This window comes from Lutra lutra, chromosome 7, assembly GCF_902655055.1.
Source record: "Lutra lutra chromosome 7, mLutLut1.2, whole genome shotgun sequence".
In the NCBI taxonomy this organism is placed as follows: domain Eukaryota; kingdom Metazoa; phylum Chordata; class Mammalia; order Carnivora; family Mustelidae; genus Lutra; species Lutra lutra.
The window spans coordinates 46,958,540-46,982,280 of NC_062284.1; the positions used below are offsets into that span (position 1 = coordinate 46,958,540).

Genomic DNA, 23,741 nt, shown 5'->3' on the forward strand with positions numbered 1-23,741 from the left:
CTCAAGGAAGTGGATTGGTTTTCCTTTTATCTGCATTGTTTGAATTTTTATATGGATTAAAAATGCATGAAATTAAAAATAAATACGACTTTTTAAAGGGAAAAAAATTGCTGGGTTGGCAGGGTTTCTGGCTTGCTCGCTGAATCTTTTAGCTCTTTTAGGAAAGCAAGAACGAGGAACAGAAAACACCAGTAATTATCCACCCAGCAGCCCCCATGCCCATAAGGACCTCGGGGTAGAAACAAAATCTAGTAATCGCTCAGAGTTGGACCAGTACCTTGTTCACAAGACTTTAGCTTCCACAGATTCCACACATCTTATCTCCCTACGTAGTTTGGGCCGATTCCACCTCTCCCTGCCCCCAGGCCGCGGTGGGGGGGGGGGGGGAGACCAAGGCGGGGCTGGAGCACCCCTCCCGCCTCTGCCTCCGGCTCTCAGGCGCGGCCTCCGCCGTTAGGGAGGTTCCGGGAACCCTCGGGGCGCTCTGGCGACTGCCAGGGCTGCCGGGGTGCCTGAGAGCCCGGGAGCCCGCGAGTCCGCATAGACCAGGCCGCCCGGCCGAGGGGGCGGGCCCGCAGCCGGGGCCTCGCTTCCGCCCGCGCTGCGCTGCGCCCGCCACCTCCCGGCCGCTCTCTGGGGCCGGCCTCGCGGGGCCCGGAGCCGTGAGCCGCCGAGCACGCCGGCATGCTGCAGAAGCGGGAGAAGGTGCTGCTCCTGAGGACCTTCCAGGGCCGGACGCTGCGGATCGTGCGGGAGCACTACCTGCGGCCCACCGTGCCCTGCAACAGCCCGCTCTGCCCGCAGCCCGCCGCCTGCCGCAACGGTCAGGGCCGGGGCCGGGGCCGGGTCGGGCCGGGCCGGAGCGCGGAATGCAGCCCGGGGCGGCGGGAGCGAGGGCTACGGGGGCGGGAGACGCCGCGGCGCTGCTGGGGGCGGAGCGCGAAGTCGCGCGGGCGCCAAGGCGGAGGCCCCAGGGCCTCCGCTCGCCCAAGCAGCCGCTCGGGCCTGGCGTTGGGGCTGCGGGCGGGGAGCGAGAGGCCCGCGGCCCCGGAGCTGCCCTGACGGCCGCGGCGCGCTGCTTCCTGGGGGTCTCCACCTCCGCCCTCCCGACGGCCCCCCTCTCAAATGGAAGGGCCCAGAGCCTGGCGTCCCCGCAGCCTGGAGGCCGAGCGAGCGGGGCTTCCCGACGGGCCCAGGGGCGCAGGAACTTGCCCCTTGTGCAACCCCAGGATGGTGTGGAAGTGAAATGGAGGGGGGGTGTCGAGCTGCGCGCCCCACGTGGAGAGGTGGGGCGCCATCCTGCGGTGCCGAGAGGTCCTGCTGCTTCTCCTTTGACACTTTATACTTCCCACTAAGGTTCCGACCTGCTAGCCCAGGCGTTGCGACTTTTAGCCGGTGGAGAGCCCTCTGCACTAAAATTTGTGAAATGTCTTGGGTCCTCGTTGCACGGGAAGGTCACGGGGAAGTTGGATTTGGAGGTCCCGTGCGCTAGACCTTACCCGACTTGGTTTCTCAGCTGCAAGGGTGGCCGATTGAAGGAGGAAGATGACTGGTTCTCTACCCTCTGGTGGGAGAGGAGCCTGGGGGGTCCTTAGGATTTGGAGTCCTCATTTTAAGGTTAAAGTCAACATTTCAGGTACACCTTAGCTAAGCAGCTCTCTGAGATGCGGGCTGAGTAGAAAGTCTAACCACTGCCCTTGCCTTCATTGAGCATCTTTTTCAGTCGATTCCGGCTTTCTGGCCTCTGGGGACTTTGGGGACTTAGGAGCGTGTACCCAAGCTTGACTCAGAACCAGCCTGAAATTGCTAGGCAGAAACACCTGGTTAATATGTCTGTTTCGCAGGACCCCATTTGAATGTGAGTGTAGGTCAGCGAGTTCACAGAAATATTTAGGTTGTGCTGAAGATTTGCCTGTTTTTTTTTTTTTAAATCAGTCATCTTCTGCACCACTGGCAACACCATAAACCACACTGAGCTTTTACTCAGCACAGCTTCAAACAAATGCGGATGCTGAATTGACCTGAGCTTTGGGCCTCTACCCAAGTAGATTTGTTGTGTCCTTTAAAAACTTCAGGATGTAATTAAGACGAAGTTATTTTGCACTGATAAGCCAGGTTCACAATTGTCTAATTGCTTACATTTTGAATTATGTTTTAGATGGGAAACTCTTGTCTAGTGATGTGACTCATTATATGATCCCAGATTGGAAAGTTGTTCAAGATTACCTGGAGATCCTTGAGTTCCCAGAGTTGAAGGGAATTATTTTCATGCAGACGGCTTGTCAAACGTTGCAGCATCAAAGAGGCCGCAGGTATCCGTTTTGCATTATTTATTTATTTCTATATGGCATATTTTTCTTTTCCCCTTTAGAAAAGATCCGTCGTTGGAGGGGATGGGGAGGAATTCATTATTTTGTCTGAAAGGACTTTTTGAACTAATATTTGGTATTCTCTTCGCTGGTGAGGAATGCAGTGACATTATTTTATATTTCTGCTTCAACACCTGGCCAAGAGATCTGACTGTAGATCAATAAACTGCAGTGTCCCCAGTATATGGGTATTTAAGATTCTTGGCTTTGGGTTTGCATGTATTTTTTAGCTATATTGTTTCAGAAGCCTATACTTTTTTGGGGGGGGGAGTATTTTATTTTTAAAATTTAAACTGTTTATTATGGATGCAAATTGTACTTGTAGTGATTTATTTAATGAAAACAGAAGTAACTTGTTTTATTTTTACATTACTGGAATAACTGCCAGCCATACTCACTGTATTTGCCAAAGGATTTCTGATTGAAATCAGTCTAAAATGCTTACCTTATACCTAAATGAAGAACAGTTGTTCACCTTTTAAACAAATACCTAAAAACTGTTTTGCTTCATTTGACATTGGGAAAGGATTTATGACTTGAACGTGAAGACTGCATAGAAACAGCATATTACAATTACACATCCAACCTCTTAGCACCCCTAGTTATTTAAAAAGCAGAAACTGTGTGTTTATTCTTTTTTAAATGTTGTGGTTTCCTCAGACTTGGTGGTAAAAGATGAAGTGTGTTTATTTGTATATGAAAATGATGAGTTGTCCTTATTATAGGCTCAGTTCAAAAAATGTGCATTAACTAGAGTGCAGATTTTTCAGATAGAATATTTTTCAATGAGTTTGAAGTTGATTTTGCTCAGACACAAAGATATAGATGTTTATACACATCCAGGTTTGAATGCTGCTCCAGGGGTCGTATTTCAGTTTCTGCTACAAAAATCAATTTGTCGCTATCATTCGGATTGCAAGCACTCTGCCGAGGCCTTTCAACTTCTGTTTTCTGAAATATTTTTAATATTAAGGGTGGTTTTAAAAACCAATTCCTGGGACATTCAAAAGCAAAGAATTGGAATTTAAATGTCTTTTCTCCTGAACATTTCAAAAGTAGTTAACTTGATGAGAAACTATTGGATTTCCACCGCTTTACCGTGTCTCTAAAAATACTAAATGTGAGAACAAAGGATGAGCAGTTGTGAAATAGGCCGATATGATATCACCCTGGTTTTCCTATTTGGTCAGCACATTTTGAGCTCAGAGTTCCAGGCCTTATGGAGTACAAAAAGAAGTACAGTTGATCCTTGAACAGCATAAGGATTAGGGTCTCAGAGCACTGGACGGAGAAAAATCCATGTATAATTTTCAGTTCCCTCAAAACTTAATAGTCTACTTGGACCAGAAACCTTACCAATAACGTAAATAGTTGATTAACATATATTTTATACGTTATGTATATTACATATTATAAACTGTATTCTTGCAATAGAGTAAGCTAGAGAAAAGAAAACATTATTAAGAAAACCATAATGAAGGGACGCCTGGGTGGCTCAGTCAGTTGAGCACCTGTCTTTGGCTCAGGTCATGGTCCCAGGTTCCTGAGATCAAGTCCGCGGCCCCCAGGCATTTTCTCCCTCTCCATCTGCCCCCAGCTTGTGCGCTCATACACACTGTCGCTCTCAAATAAATAAGGTCTTTAACAAAAACCAAAACCGTAATGAGGAGAAAATATATTTACAGTGCTGTACTGTATTTACTAGAAAAATTCCATGTGCCAGTGGATCCTTGTAGGTCATACCCAGGTTAAAGGGTCAGCTGTATCAGTCCCTCTCAACAAACATGTTGTCTTGGTGGGTTAGGTGTGAGAAGGTGATGGTTGCACACCCTTCACGTAGGCAATATGACTTAATGTGGACTATGCAAAGTGCAGAGGTGAATACAGTGTGTGAGGGTTCAGCCCAAAGCCCTCTGAAGGAAGTAGGTTTGAGATTGGTCTTAAGGGACGCCTGGGTGGCTCAGTCAGTTAAGCGTCTGCCTTCAGCTCAAGTCATGATCCCGGGGGCTCCCTGGTCAGCAGGGAGCCTGCCTCTTCCTCTGCCTGCCGCTCCCCCTGCTTGTGTGCTCGCTCTCTCTCTGACAAATAAATAAATAAAGTCTTTTTTAAAGAGAGAGAGAGAGAGAGATTGGTTTAAAGCAGGGGTACTGAATGTAACTGATGAAGGGAAAGAAGAGGCAGGCAAAGGAATTGGCATGTTTGGGGCTTGGTCGTTTGTTTACCTGGTAAGCAGCCAGCAGTTATATTCATGTTCAAAGACCTAAATGACCAAAATTACCAAGGCCCTAAAAAATGTTCTGTGTCCAAAGCTGACTTTATAATTGATCACAGCCCTTGAATGTAGAAGACCCAGGAAATTCACTTTATTAGTTTGGACTTCATTAAGTGTTAAATGTAAGTCGTTGGACTTTTTGTATTTAACCATAAGTGGCCTAGCAGAGGCCCTCTGGTGTTTTGTCTCATTTAATGTTGGGAAATGTCTTCTTATGTTTTTCCATTCTTCTTTGGAGATTTTTGAGATACTAGTAAATAATTCATTCTATTTGATATGTTTTGAGGAACATTTTTGCTTAAAAAAGTCTTGTCAGTAAAAAAAAAAACCTGGTTGGACTAGTGTCTGGTGTAAGTGTCTGCCTTGCTTTCTCTCCTTTTGCCCCCTTCGGAATTCCTTCTTTGTTAGACTCTCAGCAGTTCACGCCTCTGTTTCTCAGTATGTAACATAAGATTAGAATTAGGGAATATTACGGTTGGAGAAGATCTAAGAAGTCAAGTGATCTAACTCCCCATCCAACAGATCAGTGTTACTCAGTCCTTGTTTATAAGACTTTTTATCAACTTTTTTTTCCCCCTGGACACCCAGTCTTAATTTGCTCTATTGTTACTTAAATATGTTTTAACATAAATCTGGATGTAAAGTCCTCAGGCTTAAGTACTTCCTGCAACCCTAAACCCAAATCAGACCTTCAAATTAAATAAGCAAAGCTTACAAAATAAGAAGACTGCAAATGAACGTTAATTTAACATGACGGATGACATTGTTCTACTGAAATGAAATCACCAGAGTTGAGTTTCCCATTAAAAAGACATAGCCTCCAATCTGGTTCTGTACTTAATATGATTTTGTATTTTGATTTTGATACTGTCAATGCAGAAATGCCTGTTTTTCTAAGTATATTCCAGAAGACATTATGAAAGAAGTCACTTTTTTGATTGCTCGGGATAATTACACCTTCTTGTTTACACCTTCTTGTTCCATGAGGGATGCTTAATGCCTCTGGGAGGCCGTCTTATCCATTGTGTTCATTCCTGTATGCAGGTGTTCGTCTGTTTATTCAACAAACATTTGCGTGCTCACACCGAGGCTGCCGCACTGAACAGAAGGAGACACAGTGTTGGGGGGGAAACAGTGGTCCTCAGATAATCACACAAAACAGATGGTGAGCTGTGGAGAGCTGTCACGGTGCCACAGGCCCCAAGGGATAGGGGCTTGCTTTCAGGAGAGCCCCTGTTCATCAGGGAGGCGAGGAAAAGCTTTCCCAAGGGAGAGACCTACGCTGGGCTCTCCAGGGTGGGTAGGAGTAAACCAGGCAGAGAAAGGAGAAAAGCTTTGCAGGGGAGGTCGGCTGCTGTGCAGGGTGGTAGAGAGGGAGGTTTGCTCCATTCAAGGAACTGAAAAAAGCCCCTGGCGTGGATGAGGGGTCTCAGGGATGTTGGTGCACAGTCGTAAGCTGGTATGGTAATATATATAATCAGATGCCTATTTTGAAAAGACAACTAGGCTGTGGAGAAGAGGCTATTCCTTTAGTTCACATGAGAGGAGTTGGTAGCTTAGAGATGGAAAGAAATAGATACTTCCAACAGCATCTTAGTAGGTAAAAGTCCGTAGAACTTCCTCAGTCTTTAACCCAGAGAATTGAAAACATATCCATGCAGAATTTGTCCAAGAATGTTCTAGCAACTGTATTCCTAATAGCCCCCCAAATGGCAACGGAACCAAATGTCCATCACCTGATAATGGTTACACAAAATGTGCTTATCCGTACAGTGGGATATTGTTCAGCCATAAAAGGAATGAAGCATTGACATGTGCTATAACATGAAAATGGGCCAAGTGAAAGAAATCAGCCACACAAAAAAAGTCATTTTTGTATGATTCCATCTATATGAAATGCCTGGAGGAGCACCTGGGTGGCTCAGTGGGTTAAGCATCTTCCTTCCACTCAGGTCATGATCCCCAGGTCCTGCCATCCAGCCCTGCATCAGACTCCTTGCTCAGCCAGCAGGGAGCCCGCTTCTGCCTCTGCCTACCATTCCACTAGCTTGTGTTCTTTCTCTCTCTTTCTCAAATAATAAAATCTTTTAAAAAACGAAATGCCGGGGTGCCTGGGTGGCTCAGTGGGTTAAGCCTCTGCCTTCGGCTCAGGTCATGATCTCAGGGTCCTGGGATCGAGCCCCACATCGGGCTCCGTGCTCAGCAGGGAGCCTGCTTCCTCCCCGCCAACCCCTGCCTGCCCTTCTGCTTACTTGTGTGCGCTCTTGCTCTCTCTCTCTCTCTGTCAAATAAATAAATAAAATCTTAAAAAAAAAAAAAAAAGAAATGCCTGGAATAGGTAAATCCAAGAGACAGAAAATAGACTAGTGATTGCCAGGGAAATGGGGAATGAGTGCTTGATGGATCTAAGTTTCTCTTTCGGGGTGATAAAATGTTTGGACTTCGTGGTGATGGTTGCATCACTCTGCCCACACAAAAGGCTATTGATTGTTAGGTTTTACAAGGGTAATTTTAGCGTATATGAACTATATCTCAGTTAAGCTGTTATTTAAAAAATAAAACCTATAAAACTTAGTAGTGGCGTTAGATATGTAAGGAGAGGGGGAAGGTGGTGTCAAGGCTAACACCAAGGTTTCAGGTTTACATAACTGGATAGAGAAAGCACTAGAGGAGGTCTAGAGGGGTGGAGCTAGAGGTCATGAGTTTGAGGTTGTCTTTGAGGCTTCCAAATGGCAGTACAGCTAAATGGCATTCAGATGGTCCAAAGTATACTCCATTGAGAATGTTTTAAGAGTACCACCCTGGGACAACTGACTGGCTCTGTGAGTAGAGCATGTGACTCTTGATCTCCAGGTCATGAGTTTAAGCCCCACACTGGGTATAGAGCTTACTTCAAAAAAACAAAACAACAACAAAAAAATGAATACACCTATTATAAAGGAAAACACAAACTTTAAAAATTCTTGTGGAAAACTGAAGGACCTCTGAAAATAAGTCTACCAAAGACAACCTAGCAGGGTTCTGCAAAAACTGATGGAAGGAACACAGTATTGTGCAACTGCCGACTGGTTGGGGGAAGCCCACATCTCATCCGCAGAGCATACAGTCAGCAGGCCAAGGTGGGTAAGCTCACCATTGAGTGAAAATAGTACAAAAATCCATCTAAGGAAGGTAAGCGTAGCCTTACCGCTAAGAAATTGTTTGAACTCTTTAAATAATAGAGCTCTGGGGAATGCTTAAGCCAGTCCAGGGAAACTAGGGTTCTTCTGTAAGACTGGACCTTTTAAAATTTTAGATTGTTTTGTTGTACTTGACTCTCTGAAACTGCCGTTTTCCTGTCATCCCGGCCAAACTTGTTGAAGGCACCATGACACTCTGCCAGCTCTGGGCGGCGCACTCATACATCTAACCCCATCGTACGCACCACCAGCCCTGACCGGCAAAAAATATGACTATATTGTATGCATGCCCTATTAAATTACAACCGTAAGCCCACATGCCTGCAAGGAAACCCAGCTGTCACACTCCGAGTGATTCACTCTTTCCTGCTTTCCCCATTAATATTCTTCTGCTATTTGTTCATTCGTCTTATCCGGCTGATAGGTAGCTGACAAACGGAAGCATGCAGGACACGTCCAAGGAAAATATATGGGAGCAAAACTTTAAATTGAGAACATCCTTTCTGTTAAGTTCCATATTTTGCTGTGTCATTCCTCTAATTTGGTGGTAAACACCCGGGTCTGGCTTATGGAACATGGGTCCCTGGGGGAGGACAGGGCTGGAGAATCCCGGGTGCAGAGGGCGGGCGTCTGGACAAATCCGGGGATGTGTGCAGAGCTTGGCAGAACAGTTACAGGGTTCTGAAAATGTCAGGGTGGGTCCTGACACACTGCTGTCTTATATTTGGGTCGCTGTTGTCACAAGAAATTGTGAGTTCACTTACGCATTTGGGAAACATTTCTCGGGCATGTGAATCACACTGTCTGCTCTCCTGAACTTTGTGCCTCCCTCTGCTCCCTTGGGTGCTTTGTCTCACTGACTCTCAATGGTCCTTCTCTCAGGTGTCCGCTCTTCCCAGAGGCCTTCCCCAGCCCTCCTGTGTTCTCTGCACCCTGCACTTGTCCCCTTCATGCCACTTCTCCCACTGAAATGAGTGGTGGTTCTTTTGTTTTGTTTTGTTTTGTTTTATTTTGTTTTGCCACTTAGTCTAGCTGTTTCTTAAAATTGTAGTGAATTAGTGTCAGCTTCACTATTCTAACAATTTTTCAGCGAATAGCTCAGTGGCAGTGAGTACATTCACATTCATACAACCATCACCACCATCCTTTCCAGAACTTTACTCCATCTCTGTAAACTGAAGCTCTCCACCTGGTAAACATTAACACCCACTTCCCCCTCCAAGCCCCTGGCAGTAGCCATTCTACTTTCTGTCTCTATGAATTTGACTAAGTACCTCATCTAAATGGAATTATACAGTGTTTGCCCTTTTGTGTCTGGCTTATTTCACTTAGCAGAATGTCTTCAACATTTATCCATTCTTTTTTAAGATTTTATTTATTTCAGAGAGAGAGAGAGAGAGATTGGGAGAGCATAAAAACACTAGCGGGATGAGGGGCAGAAGGACAACCAGACTCCCTGCTGAGCAGGGATTCCCAACACAGGGCTCCATCCCAGGACCCTGGGATCATGACCTGAGCTGAAGGCAGACACAACCGACGGAGCCACCCAGGCGCCCCAAGGTTTATCCATGTTGTAGCATGTGTCAGAACCCCCTTTTTAAAAAAGATTGAATAATAGTCCCTTGTATGTATACCCCACATTTTGTTTATCCATCCGCCTGTCGTTGGACCTTTAGGTTGCCTTCTTGGTAAATCTTGGCTGTTGTGAAGATGCTGCCATGAACAATGGAATAAGGACATCTCCTTGAGACCCTGTCTTCAGTTCTTTGGGGTATATGCTCAGAAGTGCGGTTGCTGGGTCATGCAGTAGTTCTTGTTTTAATTTTTTAAAGATTTTATTTATTTACTTGACAGACAGATCACAAGTAGGCAGAGAGAGAGGGGAGGAAGCAGGCTCCCCACTGAGCAGAGAGCCCAATGGGGGACTCGATCCCAGGACCCTGAGATCATGACCTGAGCCAAAGGCAGAGGTTTAACCCACTGAGCCACCCAGGCGCCCCTTGTTTTAATTTTTTTGAGGAATATGTGATTCTGTCATGTTCACTGTGAGCAGGGTGCTGTGGATAAAGGACAGGAACGAGATGCCTAGATGGAGTCCCCTGAGGGCATTCAGTGGCGCACAAAACCTGGCACATAGAAGGAATGCAGCAGGGGCCCCTGGGTGGCTCAGAGGGTTAAGCCTCTGCCTTGGCTAATATCGAGCCCTGCAATGAGTTCTCTGCTCAGCAGGGAGCCTGCTTCCCACCCCCCCACACCTCTCTGCCTACTTGTGATCTCTGTCTGTCAAATAAATAAAAAAAATCTTTAAAAAAATAAAAAAAGGAACACAGCAAACATTTGCCAAATGAAGGATGCTTAGTATGGAAGAAAATTAGCAAACAAATGAATGCACTAAGTTCAGGTGCTTTTTTAGGGGTCTAGAAAAATGTTATGGTCAACAAAGGGAGCAAAAACCATGGAGGATAAGATCAGGAAAAATAGGCAATATTTTTTCGGCATTTTCTCTGAAATAATTACAGTTGCTTATAAAATCTCTTCTAAAATCTTTTATTGCTTAAGAAATAAGGCTCATTTAAAATTCATGCATTACAGAAATGTGTAAAGCAGAAAGTCTTCACCTTACCATTGTGCAGGGACGGTTCTCTGTAAACAGGGTGGTGTAGGCTCTTCAATGCATATTCTACGAAGTTTTATTATTTTTTTTCAAAGATTTTATTTATTTGTCAGGGGTTGGGGAGAGCACAGGCAGGGGGGGAGCAGCAGGCAGAGGGAGAAGCAGTCTTCCCACTGAGCCAGGAACCCAATGTGGGACTGGATCCCGGCACCCTGGGATCATGACCTGAGACCAGGACAGACACTTAACCAACTGAGCCACCCAGGCGTCTTTCTAGAGGTTTCATTTTTATTTATTTTTTTTTAAGATTTTATTTATTTATTTGACAGAGAGATCACAAGTAGGCAGAGAGGCAGGCAGAGAGAGAGGAGGAAGCAGGCTCCCCTGCTGAGCAGAGAGCCCGATTCGGGACTCGATCCCAGGACCCTGAGATTATGACCTGGGCCAAAGGCAGAGGCTTAACCCACTGAGCCACCCAGGTGCCCCTTTCTAGAGGTTTTAAAACTGACTTTAAATATATCTTTGTGAAGGTGGGAAAATGACCAGGTACATGTCCTAAGCATTTCTGAGTTGGGGGGCGGGGTGGCTTTTATTTGTACATGTGGGATGCTGTTAAGGAAAGCTGCTGCTCACAGACCTGAAACTAAATCCTTTTGTTTGTTATGAAATTGTAGAAGTGCTATTACTTGGTGATTCTTTTTAAAATAGCTCAAAATTAGAATTACTAAGAAAATAAAATCAGTGTTTCTTGTTTTCTAATTAAGTGCTAAGATGACACAGATATTGGTGATTAGCATTTATTTAAAGAAGAGAAGTTGGAGAGTTCTGCCTTTGCTTTAATGAGAAGGCTCTTTTTTTTTTTTTTTTTTTTTTAAATCCACAGCAGTGGGCTGGAGGTGGGAATGGAAGGGCACAAATTTTGTTATATTAAAACACATGTTAAATGCCAATCATCTGCCTTGGATAATTTATATGTTAATTTAACGTCTGGTTTAATATCAGTCCAGTTTTAAATAAACAATAGGCCTCCTTTAAGGTAAGTGAACATTTCTGTATTCCATATTACCTAGACTATTGAAAGGCACTTTTTAAAAATTAATTTATTTTTTTATTAACATATAATGTATTATTAGCGCCAGGGGTACATGTCTGTGAATCATCAGGCTTACACATTTCACAGCACTCACCATAGCACATACCCTCCCCAATGTCCATCACCCAGCCACCCTATCCCTACCCCACCCCCCAACCCTCAGTTTGTTTTGTGAGATTAAGAGTCTCTTACGGTTTGGTTTGTCTCCCTCCCATCTTGTTTCATTTTTTCCTTCCCTACCCCCCACAACCCCCTCCCCTGCCTCTCAGATTCCTCACATCAGAGAGATCATATGATTGTCTTTCTCTGATTGACTTATTTTGCTCAGCATAATAACCTCCAGTTCCATCCATGTCATTGCAAATGGCAAGATTGAAAGGCACCTTTTTTTTTTTTTTTAAGATTTTCTTTATTTACCTGACAGAGGGAGAGAGATCACAAGTAGAAAGAGCAGCAGGCAGAGTTGGGGGGGGCGGGGAGCAGGCTCCCCGCTGAGCAGAGAGCCCATGCAGGGCTTGATGCAGAGCTGGATCCCAGATGCAGGGCTGATCCCAGGACCCTGAGTTCATGACGTGGGCAGAAGGCAGAGGCTTAACCCACTGAGCCACCCAGGCGCTCCTGAAAAGCACCTTCTTAAAAACAAAGCAAAGCATCATCTTAGAAACTGACCCACATGCGGCTGCATATTTGGTGTGAGACTTTGGCTAGCATTACTGGAAGGATCTCCTGATGGGAGAAACCTAAAGTTTATTCTTTATCTGACAGATGAAGCTAGACCTCATTCGTGTGAGTGAGGGGGCTGCCTAAATAGAATTCACAGATAAACCCCCAAATTTATTTCCTTCACATGTCCTTTTCCAGGCTGCCAGCAAAAAGTAAAAGGTACTTGTGCCTAATGCCATTTATAGAACAAAGTGAGGTACAGAAATAAAGCACTAAACCCTGCTTGCCTCTGGTCTCACACGAGCCTTTGAAGAGGGGGCTGTGGGGGGCAGGGTCATATAATTCCATAACAAATGGCCAGAAGTCTAGAAAGGAAAGGATGGGGTGATTGATCCACAAGCTAATTAATGAGGTCCTGCCTGAGCACATTCTAGCAGGCAGAACCGAGAAACAGCAGCCCAGTAGTACTACATGCACTAAGACCAATATAAATAAGTGTTTCTTGGGTTTTAAATACTCAATCTTTTGTCCTAAAATGCCTCATCTTTGATCCTTAGCACGAGCTGGCAGTAGATGATTGCCTGCTATCTCAGATTTCTTTTTCTCTGTGTCCCAGACAGTATAACAAATTGCGACATCTCTTGAAGGATACGCGTCATGACTGCGTTCTCTTTGCTAATGAGTTCCAGCAGCACTGCTATCACCCTCGAGAGAGAGGAGAATCCATGGAAAATTGGCAGACCAGGTATAGCTGTAAGTTTGCGTGGCTCTCTAAACCAGCAGTTACTCTAGAACTCTGACTGATACTGAACTGCTGACTGTGTCACTATTTTAGATCTATCGTTTGAATACATACGTATTTTAGAAATTGTCATAAGGGAGCCACAGATGCTCAGAGTGAGTTTGTCCTAGATCTTAACAGCTGGCTTTTATAACTTTAATGCTTGTGTATTTGTGTGTGTGTGTGTGTGTGTGTGTGTGTGTGTGTGTATAAGGGGGGGAAGAGGTCCACTTTGAAGCTAAGATCATCTCAGTTTTTCTGGTATAGGTTGCTCTAATATCCCAACCAGTCTTGTTAAACAAACTGGTAGGTTAATTCTGGTAAAGCTGTTTTAGAAAGTATAATGTCACCATTTAGAACCGCCTATAAGCAGAGCCTGAAGCAAGGAGTTGTGTGTGGGTTGTCGATGTAGGGGGCAGTTCCCTGAAACAGGGGTGAGGAAGTGCAGGGCCTGAGACAGAAGGAGGGAAAGCAGTTATTAAGGATGTGGGAAACAGAGGCTCAGTCCTACTGGGAACTTCTGAGAAGCTGTATAGTATGTGCCTCAGAAGGCGTCTAGAAGAGGCGAGGGTGGTAAAGAGACTTCCGCCTTCAGCTGGTCTTTCTGCAGGGGTGTTGACTCCATTCAGTGGGCCGGGGGTAGGATGGGAGGGCCATCCCGCTCCAGCTGAAGTCCGAAGTGGGCCTGGGGCATAGGTGCTGAGCACCTATAGCCTCTGCCACACTCTTCTGCAGAGAGCCCTTGAGATCTTAAGCTCTCAACTGTCTTATCCATACAAAACATTTAAATTGTCTTTCTCCTTGTAATTCTTTATCTGTCTAGCCATTAAATATTTAAACACTCTAAAGTGAAATAAGCACTGATACGTACGGAGTCCTTAATTATAGTCCTAAGTTACCATAGGGCTCGGTACCAGAAAGGGATAACAAATAGTTCTCTAGATTAGGTCACATGTGAGTACTGAGAATGATCGTGCTTCCTAACTACTAACTACACAGGCTTGTACAGTATACATTAGTTGAATTTTTTATAAGATTTTATTAATTTGTCAGAGAGAGTGCATAAGAGGGGGAGTGGCAGGCAGAGGGAGAAGCAGGCTCCCATGTGGGACTGGATCCCAGGATCCTGACTTGAGCCAAAGGCAGATGCTTAACCAACTGAGCACCCAGACGTCCCAGGCTAAATTTTTTTTTTTTTTTTTTTTTTTTTTTTTTTTTTTTACCTAAAACTATAGGAACCTTTCCTAGCATCTTACTTTGCAGAAAGGGGAACAAATGCCTATGGAAACTGGCCGTCCCGAGTTTATACACATCATCAGAAACCTAATTCAATTTCGAACACACGTCTTCAGGCCTAGGCTGCATTTTCCAATTCCGGTTCTTATCAGGAAGATTTTCAGACATTTCCTGTGATTCCACGGCAGACCTTACTAGATTATGGTCTTCAGCTCTTTGCAGCCTCATTTTGCTTTTAGCCAGACTTGTTTCTTCATCTTTTAAACCTCACATAGTACAGCTTGTCACCCATGTGGTGCCATGTGTCACGGCATGCCAGCTCAATGGTATGAAAAGATGGCAGAGCCACATGGTTTCTAGGCCATATCAAGAAATGAAGGAGGCTGCTGTGGAGTTGGATGTCTTCAGGAAGAAGAGATGTCAGGGTCTCTGATTCATCATTGTATCCCCAGGGTGCCCACCCCAGGATATGTGTGTAATGGGTGCTTGGGAATTAGTTGTTGAATGAACAAATGGTTGTCTGCATATGCTGAAGGGGAGCAGGGTAAAAGCCAGGTGTGAAGCTTTGATCAGCAGCTTGTCTTGGGTGGGCTTACGTGCGCTTTGCTTTTCCAGGAGCATATACCGCGCCGCGGTGTGGTACTATCACCACTGCCAGGATAAGATGCCAATCGTTATGGTGACAGAAGACGAAGAGGCAGTCCAGCAGTACGGAAGTGAAACGGAAGGAGTGTTTGTGATTTCCTTCAAGGTACTTCATTTGTTGTGTCCCTAAGTGCATCTGTGTGTGTTCGTGTGCTCCGTGGTACCCATCATGCTCTCGATCCCAGTGGCAATACTGAAAAGGGGAATTAAAGAATGAAGGAAGACTGTGGCCAAGGAGTTCCTGTCTTTGTTTCTCTCCAAGTAAGCGATCTTGAAGTCAGCAAATTTAGGCAGACTCCCTGTGACTGTAGGATCCACGGCATCTGAGACGTCAGCCCCGAAAGCCCCCTATTGACCGTGAACTTGTACATAGTTATAACAGTAACAGTATTAGGAATGATGATGGTGAGAATAGGTTGGATCTTATAAAATTTCCAGGATTCTCTTGTTCTTGACCTACAAAATGGCAGTTTTACATGGTTCCACCTAATAGTAATAGCCAGCATTCATCTATGCCAGGCACCGTTCTAAGTGTATTATTTCATTTAATTCTTGCAACAGCCCCGTGAGTTAGATGTTACTGTCCATATTTAATAGATGAGGAAACTGAAGCACAGAAAGGCTAAGCAGCTCACACAAAGTCACACAGGTAGCGAGTGGTGGAGCTGGGATTAGAACCCCAGCACTCTGACTCCCTTACCCACCCTGCTCTGTTTTTCTGAGTACCCATGCCGCATAGTTGTATAAGCCAGCCTTGTTTTTCTGCTGTTCCTTGCTCTTCCCCACTTAGGACTGTGCATTGGGGTTAGTAGAGATAGAGGAAGGGGTTAGCAAAGCTGTCATATCAGCTTGGTATCCAGATCATAGACAGGAGTAGCATTATTGGTGACCGTTTCTTGGGCTGTATCAGCAACACAGTTCTCCTAGTTTGGAGGGACCCTTTGGGAAAGTGGGATGGCTGTTAATCTCCCATTAGGTTACTGGTCTTGTGTTCTGCCCAGTAGGCATCAAGTTCCTGTGGTTGGTATCGGTTTTTGATTCAGAACCTCGAATGAGGCCCTCCATTACCCCTGTCAGTTTACAGAAAGTCAAGTTGGATTTTGAATTGTAGATTCTATAAGAGTTCCCAGGTGCGTGTACTGCTAAAGATTTGCCAATAGAATTTTCTTGGCCCTGCTATGAAAAAGTGTTCTGGCATGGCAGAGAATTCCGGGGGCGCTGGATATTAATGGCAGTGTCACTTGTTTTTTCTGTTGCAATACATCATGTCTTGTTCCTGCAGAGGACAGTTGACTAAAATTACATTTTTCTACTTTTTGTTAAAATTACTTTTCTTTGGAGTCCAGTCCGAGAGTACGGTTTTCTTGGGTCTAGCATCTCCTAAGCAAACTGTGTGACCAAGGGCTTCATAGAGGCAAATGATGACAGGGAAAAAAGAGATACTTGTGGAGTTCAGATGAGAAGGAAAGCCAGAATTTCCTTTGGGGACTTGAAGTTAGCTGGGAAGAGTGAAGACTATAAATCCTCACAGAGAGGTGGTTTATAGTGGCAAAGGCTTGGTGGTGGTAAGCGACCATGGAATCAGGGTACTGATTAGCACAGGTACAACTTCTCAAAGGACTTGGGAGAGAAAGGAAATGATTTGAATAGGACCTTGCAGTCAGTGGGAGAAATGCCAGTGTTGACAAGAAGGATAATGTGTTTTCTTTTTTTTTTTCTTTTCTTTTTTTTTTTTAGGATTTTACTTATTTATTTGAGAGAGAGAGAGACAAATCATGAGACAGATCATGATCAGAGGCAGGCAGAGGGAGAAGCAGGCTCCCTTCTGAGCAAGGAGCCTGATGCGGGACTCGATCTCAGGACCCTGGGATCATGACCTGAGCTGAAGGCAGACACTTAGCAGACTGAGCCACCCAGGCACCCTATAATGTGTTTTCTTTCCAGTTTGGAGAAAGAGAATGTGCTAGACTCTACCTTAGAAGACTCTACCTTAAAGTTGAGTTAAGGGGCGCCTGGGTGGCTCAGTGGATTAAGCCGCTGCCTTCGGCTCAGGTCATGATCTCAGGGTCCTGGGATCGAGTCCCGCGTCGGGCTCTCTGCTCGGCAGGGTGCCTGCTTCCCTCTCTCTCTCTCTCTCTCTGCCTGCCTCTCCATCTACTTGTGATCTCTCTCTGTCAAATAAATAAATAAAATCTTTAAAAAAAAAAAAAAAGTTGAGTTAAAAAACACCCGTAAAACTGATGTTATTCAGTGAGAGCCAGCCGTTTGGGGGAGTGTACTCCAGACATAGCACAGCTGGCCTCAACACACCATCCTCTTGTGGGTGGTGCTGGGTGTTTGATCAAGGGTCTCTCTTATAGATATTACACTGAGAGGTGCAGTAACACTCAGTAAGTCTGCATGGAGGGGACCCTGGCTGCTTGTTTCAAAGATACATTTCGTACCAGGTCGTCACAACTAATAGCAACGACTACCCGAGGAATGTTATCACATCTGTCGACGGTCACCAAGACTCTGGGAGCTTAGGAGAAGGCCTGAGAAGAATAGAAAGCCTTTACTTTGCCCCTCTCTGCTTATTTGTCATAGCCAGTGGCCGGGGAGGCGGGGGGACACGTTTCCACAGACACTTCCCTCCTTTCTATTTTTACTTGCTTATTTAAGTTTCTTAGAAATTCAGACATTTCAAGATGAAAAAAATAAAAACAAAAAACAGGAAGAGAGTGTGCACAGAAGAGCTGTCCTCTCATTGCAGGCCATTGTCTGCAGCAGTGAGACGCATGGGAAGAAAGGAAGGACAGTTGTGCGTGCGTGCGTGCGTGCTGGGGCGGGGGAGGAGATTCGGAAGTGCAAAGTAAGCATTCCATGGTAGGAAGGTCCTCACTGGGGTAATTTGGCCCGCTTCGGGGATTAGTGAGGTGGTAGAAACCTCCAGGAATGTGAGGCTCGGGGAGGCAGTGCTCACCAAACACCCCCTCCAGCCCGCACGCCCACAGTTCCCTGTGCAAGACTTTCCGTGATCCTGCCAGAAGGCAGCACCATTATCTTCTTTTTTTTTTTTTTTTTAAAGATTTTATTTATTTGACAGAGAGAGATCACAAGGAGAGAGAGAGAGAGAGAGAGGAGGAAGCAGGCTCCCTGCCTAGCTGAGAGCCCGATGTGGGACTCAATCCCAGGACCCTGAGATCATGACCTGAGCTGAAGGCAGAGGCTTTAACCCACTGAGCCACCCAGGCAGCCCAGCACCATTATCTTCTGACCATGCTTCTCTTGTGCCTTTATTAAATGCAGAATTACCTGGACAATTTTTGGCCCGACTTAAAGGCCGCCCACGAGCTCTGTGACTCTATCCTTCAGTCTAGACGGGAAAGAGAGAACGAGAGTCAGGAGAGCCACGGGAAGGAGTACACAGAACATCTTCCCCTGGAAGTGTTAGAAGCCGGCATTAAATCTGGACGCTACATCCAGGTGAGTGCCGTCATGAAGCGAGGGCGTTGGCCTGGCCGGAATGTTTTCTTCTCTGCTTTACTGGCCTGTCATGGGCCTTTAATTTCAAAGGCCATAAACAAGATGGGCATGAGTAAGCCAGGGCTGTCCATGTCCTAAGATGATCGGGGAGTCGTTCTTCCTGTGGACACCTTGTTGTCTGGTCTGGTGCTATTCTCTCATCTTAATCAGGTTGGATATTGAGCGTCACACAATTAGCCTAGTAAATGCCTCCACGTCTCTGTAAAGAGATGTTTTTGAATCAAGGTATGGAGATCTGACAAAATGGTGAAGTTTGGCTTCTTCGCTCCTTTGCAATTCTCCTGCCCCTTTCAGGGAGTCTTTTGTGGTCCTCCAGGACCCAGAACCCTGAACCTGGAAGCTGTCAAGCTATCTTGAGAAGGAATCAGGTAAAATTACTATTCAGATTTTGACAGTTTGACATGTGTGCGTGCGCAGTTCGATTACATCAGCAGATTTGTGTAACTGCCGCCACTATCAAGATACAGAACTGTTACATTGTGAATCTGACATTTTGCACAAGCAGCTCAGTTTTTACGTAGTCCAAAGTTTGAGAACACGCTGAAGTCCTTCTCTAAAGCGTGGGCATTTTAATTATTATTATTATTATTATTTTTTAAGAGAGCGTGGGGGTGGGACAGGGGCAGGCAGAGGGAGAGGGTGAGAGAGAATTGTAAGCAGGCTCCACGCCCAGCAGGAAATCAGGAGTCAGACGCTTAACTGCCTAAGCCACCTAGGCGACCCTAGGTGGGTATTTTAAATGAGCGTGTCTAGAGCGACTAATGCTTCCATCTGGGTAGTAAAGTTTACAGCATTCCAGGGAGGATGTTTGAGGAAGAAATTTTTTAAAGACCACTCGTCACTTAGGTAAGATAGATCCTGGCACTTTCAACACCTGGTGTAGCCAAGAATACTTCAAAATGATGGTATGTTCTCTGGAGAAAAGAAACGTTACTGATGAATATTCCTCCTAAAGGAAGGGATCCCAGACCTTAAAAGAATATTTTGGGGATATTTTCACATACTTTTTGCAAACTGTACCTTTGGAGGCAAAGTGGGCAGAAAAAAAAATTTTCAATTGATTTTTATTATGATTTTAGGGAGTCCTGAATGTCAACAAACACAGGGCACAAATAGAAGCTTTCGTTCGACTTCAAGGAGCCAGCTGTAAAGATTCAGGTTCAGTATAAGCCTTACTTAAATTTCTGTACTTCAATTCTATTCTGGTATTACACAGTGAAGAAAACAAAGCTGAAACTGTTGCATCGAAAATGCCTGTCAGATTACCCCCCCCCGCTCCTGTTTTATCCATAGTTTCTGATTTTATTGCAATCAATTTGTAAAAATGAGAAGAGCTAAATTTTATTGAGTACCCACTTTACATCAGGCACAGTTCTAAGCACTGAAAGTAGATACCATCATTGTCTGGCCCCTTTTCTTCCTGAGGATCCACAAGGTTATGGGAGGAAAGTGTAATAGAGAGAAACAAAGTAGCTTGCCCGAATTCTCACACCTGGCAAGCAGGCGGACACTGGTGCTGTGGAGGCAGTGTCACTGTGATTTCAAGACACTGCCCAGTGTGGCCTAACTGGAATAATCTTAAAAGTGGTGAAAATGAAAATGTGTAAATGAGCTGTATCATAATAGCGTATAGGTCCTGGTCTTCAATGGCAGGGTACAAACACCCTGAAAGTTGAGGGGACATGGCTGGATGGGAGGAGAAGGAGAACTCCTGCTGGCTGTTGCTCAGGAGTCAGGCGGGGCCTGTGATTCATTGGGCTGCTCGCCACTCCCTGGCTGCATGGCCCCTGTAGGCCTGACAAAATTCCAGCATGGGCTTCCATAGGCTTGTGTGGGGAATGGTCACCTGCCATAGAGGTGGGCAGAGGAAGCCCTTCTAAAAAGCACGTGGCGTAAGAGGACGTGTTGGCTGTGTTTCTTCATTCCTAACCTGTGGGACAAAGTTTGGCCTCCCCTTTGAAGGAGGAAGCTTTTCTCCACGGGGCCAGTATGTTGCATGTGGCATGCCCCCGCAGCTTTACGGGGTCTCTCTGTGCCTGCCCAAACACAGGTTTAGTCAGTGACATCCTTGTCCATGGAATGAAGGCTCGAAATCGCTCGATTCATGGAGATGTGGTAGTTGTGGAACTCCTGCCTAAAAATGAATGGAAAGGAAGAACGGCTGCCCTATGTGAGAATGACAGTGATGACAAGGCCTTGGGAGACCCCCCAAGTGAGCCCATGCCCACAGGTGAGCCCGCCGGCAGGCCTCTTGGTTTCTGGTGTTCCGAAGGACGTTTATTTGTTCTCTCTCGAACGATCTAGAAATACCACAGTTATTAAGGTTTGCTATCGTTTCTTTTCCTCCATTACCCATTTCCCCATCTCTGCTGATTGATGTTATTCTCCTCAGCATCCAAATAAGTCATCATTTTTCCCATCCTAGAACAGAACAAAACTCAGAATCCTCTCAAGTCCCTCATCCCATCCAGCTGCTGCCCTTTTCCTCTGCTTCAGTGTGTGGCAAGACTCAGGGAGACCGCTACCACTGTGTTCTCTCTACTCATTGTCTCCTGAAGCCGCTACATTCAGGTGTCCCCACTGCCCAGAAACCCTTGACCTCTTGTCAAGGGCACCAGTGACCTCACTGCCTACAGCCCTGGGCACTGTAACCCTTGGCAGCATTTGGCCAACAGATTGCTGTGTCATCTTTGGCTTTAGGTGCTTTGCCTTCCTTGCTGGGTGCTCCTTCTCAGTCCCTTTGCTGGAGCTTCTCCATCTTACTGACCTCTGGGATGTGCCTGGGCGGCTCGCTGAATGTCCTCCACTCCTCCTGCTCTGCTTCTCCAACCCAGACCCCCTGCTCGGCCTCTGGTGTCGTCTCCTCAGTTGTCTGTTTGGCATCTTCCCTGGAATGTCCAATGGGTACCTCCTACTTAACACACCTGATAACAAACTCCTGATTTCTAACCCCAAACCTGCTCCTCCCAGAGTCTTCCGCATCTCAATAAATGGCAGGTTTGTTCTACGCGTGGCCAACCCAAAAGGCCCAGGGATAACCCTCCACATTTTTCTCACCCATCAGCAAGTCCCATGTGGCCTGAATGTGGCAGCTCCCACACTTCGCCGGATCTCTCCTGATAGGGTCCTCTAGAACCCCTTGATGTGGTCCCCCATCTCCGCCTCACTGGTTTCCCTGCTCCCTCCCTTGCTCCCAATGGCCTCTTCTCCACATGGGAGCCAGCCACAGGAGTCCCTTTAAAGGGCTTTGGGTCCTGTCATGTCTCTGCTCAAAGCTCTCCAGTAACTGCTTCCTGTTTCTCTCAGAATAAAATCCAAAGTCTTTACCATGGCCTGCAGGGTCCCACCGGCTTGGGCTGCCTTCTGTCACTGTCCTCATCATCACTGCTCTTGCCACATTGACCATCTTGACTTCTGCACCACTGAAAACGGGCTTTCCCCAAACCTCCTCACGCCAACCTCCCTCACTTCAACTCTCTGCTCAGATTGTCACTTCACTTAAAATAGCTGCCATTGCTGACCCTTTGTCACTCTTAGTCACCTCATCCTGTTTTGTATCTTCCTTAGCAAACATCGCTACCTTTCCTGTATTTACTTTTTATTGTCTGTTTCCCACCCCTACGGACACCCAGACTAGAACTCTGGAAAATCAAGGATTTTGTTCTGATGCTGCTACATTTCCTGCACCTAGAACAGGGCTCATACCTGGTAGGGGCTTAATGAGTCAATCAATACTTAAATAGTTAATAGATAGCACTTTTAACTATTGAAGTTTGTTTTTTCTTGACCTCAGTCAGTGATGCTGGGTAGTGTTGTATATGAGACTTAACAATTTGTGCAAACTTCACTGTATACAGTGTTGGCCCAAATGATCTTGGCTGGTGGGAAAATGCAAGACAGTGAAAATGCACAAGAGAGGGCATAAGTTAAAAAATAAATAAATAAAAATCACTGGCTTTTCCTGACACCCTCACCCTGAGATTGATAAGGGAAGGGCAAAAGAGAAAGTGGAAAGTGGGACTAATGGATGCTAAGTGTCACATCAGATCCCGCAACAGAAAGGTCAAATTGATGATGTTATTAAAAAAAAAAAAAAAAAAAAAAAGATCTGTTTTTCAAAAAATTAGCCATATTAACAGTAAAAACACCAGGAAGGCGAATGTTTAAGCATCTCTCAACTTGCGTGGATGTGCTTGAGACAAACGAAACGTTGTGTTTCCTGTTTTCCTTCCTCACTGCTGAACGAGTCCACATCCAGAGAGGTAACATCTCACCCTCGAAGGCCTTGTTTTGTTTTGTTTTCCCAAAGGCAAAGTGGTGGGCATCCTTCAGAAGAACTGGCGGGATTACGTGGTGACATTTCCATCCAAAGAAGAGGTCCAGTCTCAGGGCAAAAATGCTCAGAAAATCCTAGTTACACCTTGGGATAACAGAATTCCCAAAATCCGCATCAGCACTCAGCAAACGGAAGCGCTACAGGTAGCTGCCATTGTACTTCTCCTCCTGTCTTTGCTGGCCTTCCCATTCCACCAGGAAACACAGTTAGTGCCTTTGCATAAGAAGGGATAAATTACTGATGGCATCTGGCATTTCGAGATCCTGTTTTTTTAAAATTCTAAATATATAGAACTATCTGTTAAGCAGTCCTTGGTTAATAAATGAAAGCCAGAGAGAAACTGTCCTAGAAAGAGCCGTGTAGGACAGCTACAGAGTCCATACATTATCTGGCTGTCCAACACAGAAACTTTCAATAGATACGCTTTGCCAACACTAACAAGCTTTCTTCCAGCCAGCGATACAGAAATACGATCTCTCTGCCCCGTAGGGATGATCTAGTGGTACTTCACCAAATTGATTATCCATAAAGGAATATAGCACTGGAGGGAAGATATAAACAAGGAAGTTAGAAATTAACCTTTACTGTGGCAAAACGCACAGGCATGGCCCAGTTTCATTTGCCTGATGTTCTGCAGTTTGTAAACGAGACCTCGTAGCCGGACGTCCCCAGCCAGTAACCGGGTCTTGGCGCGCCCTTCGCATCCTTGAGGCCTTCTGCGGGCCGTCGGAGGCTTCTTGCAGCCCTCACTGGTTTGCTGGAACTTGGGGGCGGTGGGGTTCAGTTCACACCGACCCCTCCCTCCCCACCGAAAGATGCCCATGAAACTTAGAAAGTCACTTCAAACAAAGTAGAAAGTAACTCCCACGCTGGCAAAATTGAGATTTTTGTTTTGAAACGGAATTTGTACTATGCACCATGGGGTTTTCTTTTGTGTTGCAAATATTAACTAGAATGTGTCGCAGTTGGCTTTCTTTAACAGAAGCTTGCAGCCTCCTTACTGGATGTAGAGGGGTATTGCCTCCTTC

At 45.6% G+C, this 23,741-nt stretch overlaps 1 protein-coding gene across 11 annotated transcripts in view; it reads left to right on the top strand.

Annotated features, from left to right (window-relative positions):
- Positions 1-457: 457 nt before the first annotated feature.
- Positions 458-23,741, top strand: part of DIS3L (DIS3 like exosome 3'-5' exoribonuclease) — a 33,125-nt gene continuing 9,841 nt past the window's right edge. For 2 of the 11 annotated variants that reach the window (XM_047736601.1, XM_047736602.1), the window contains exons 1-7: positions 855-1,314; positions 2,159-2,312; positions 14,823-14,958; positions 18,141-18,317; positions 19,457-19,535; positions 20,428-20,607; positions 22,687-22,856. In XM_047736601.1, coding sequence (XP_047592557.1) covers positions 870-1,314; positions 2,159-2,312; positions 14,823-14,958; positions 18,141-18,317; positions 19,457-19,535; positions 20,428-20,607; positions 22,687-22,856 — 1,341 coding nt within the window. In that variant the 5' untranslated portion in view covers positions 855-869. The other 9 variants (XM_047736603.1, XM_047736604.1, XM_047736606.1 and 6 more) reach the window with 9 other exon arrangements.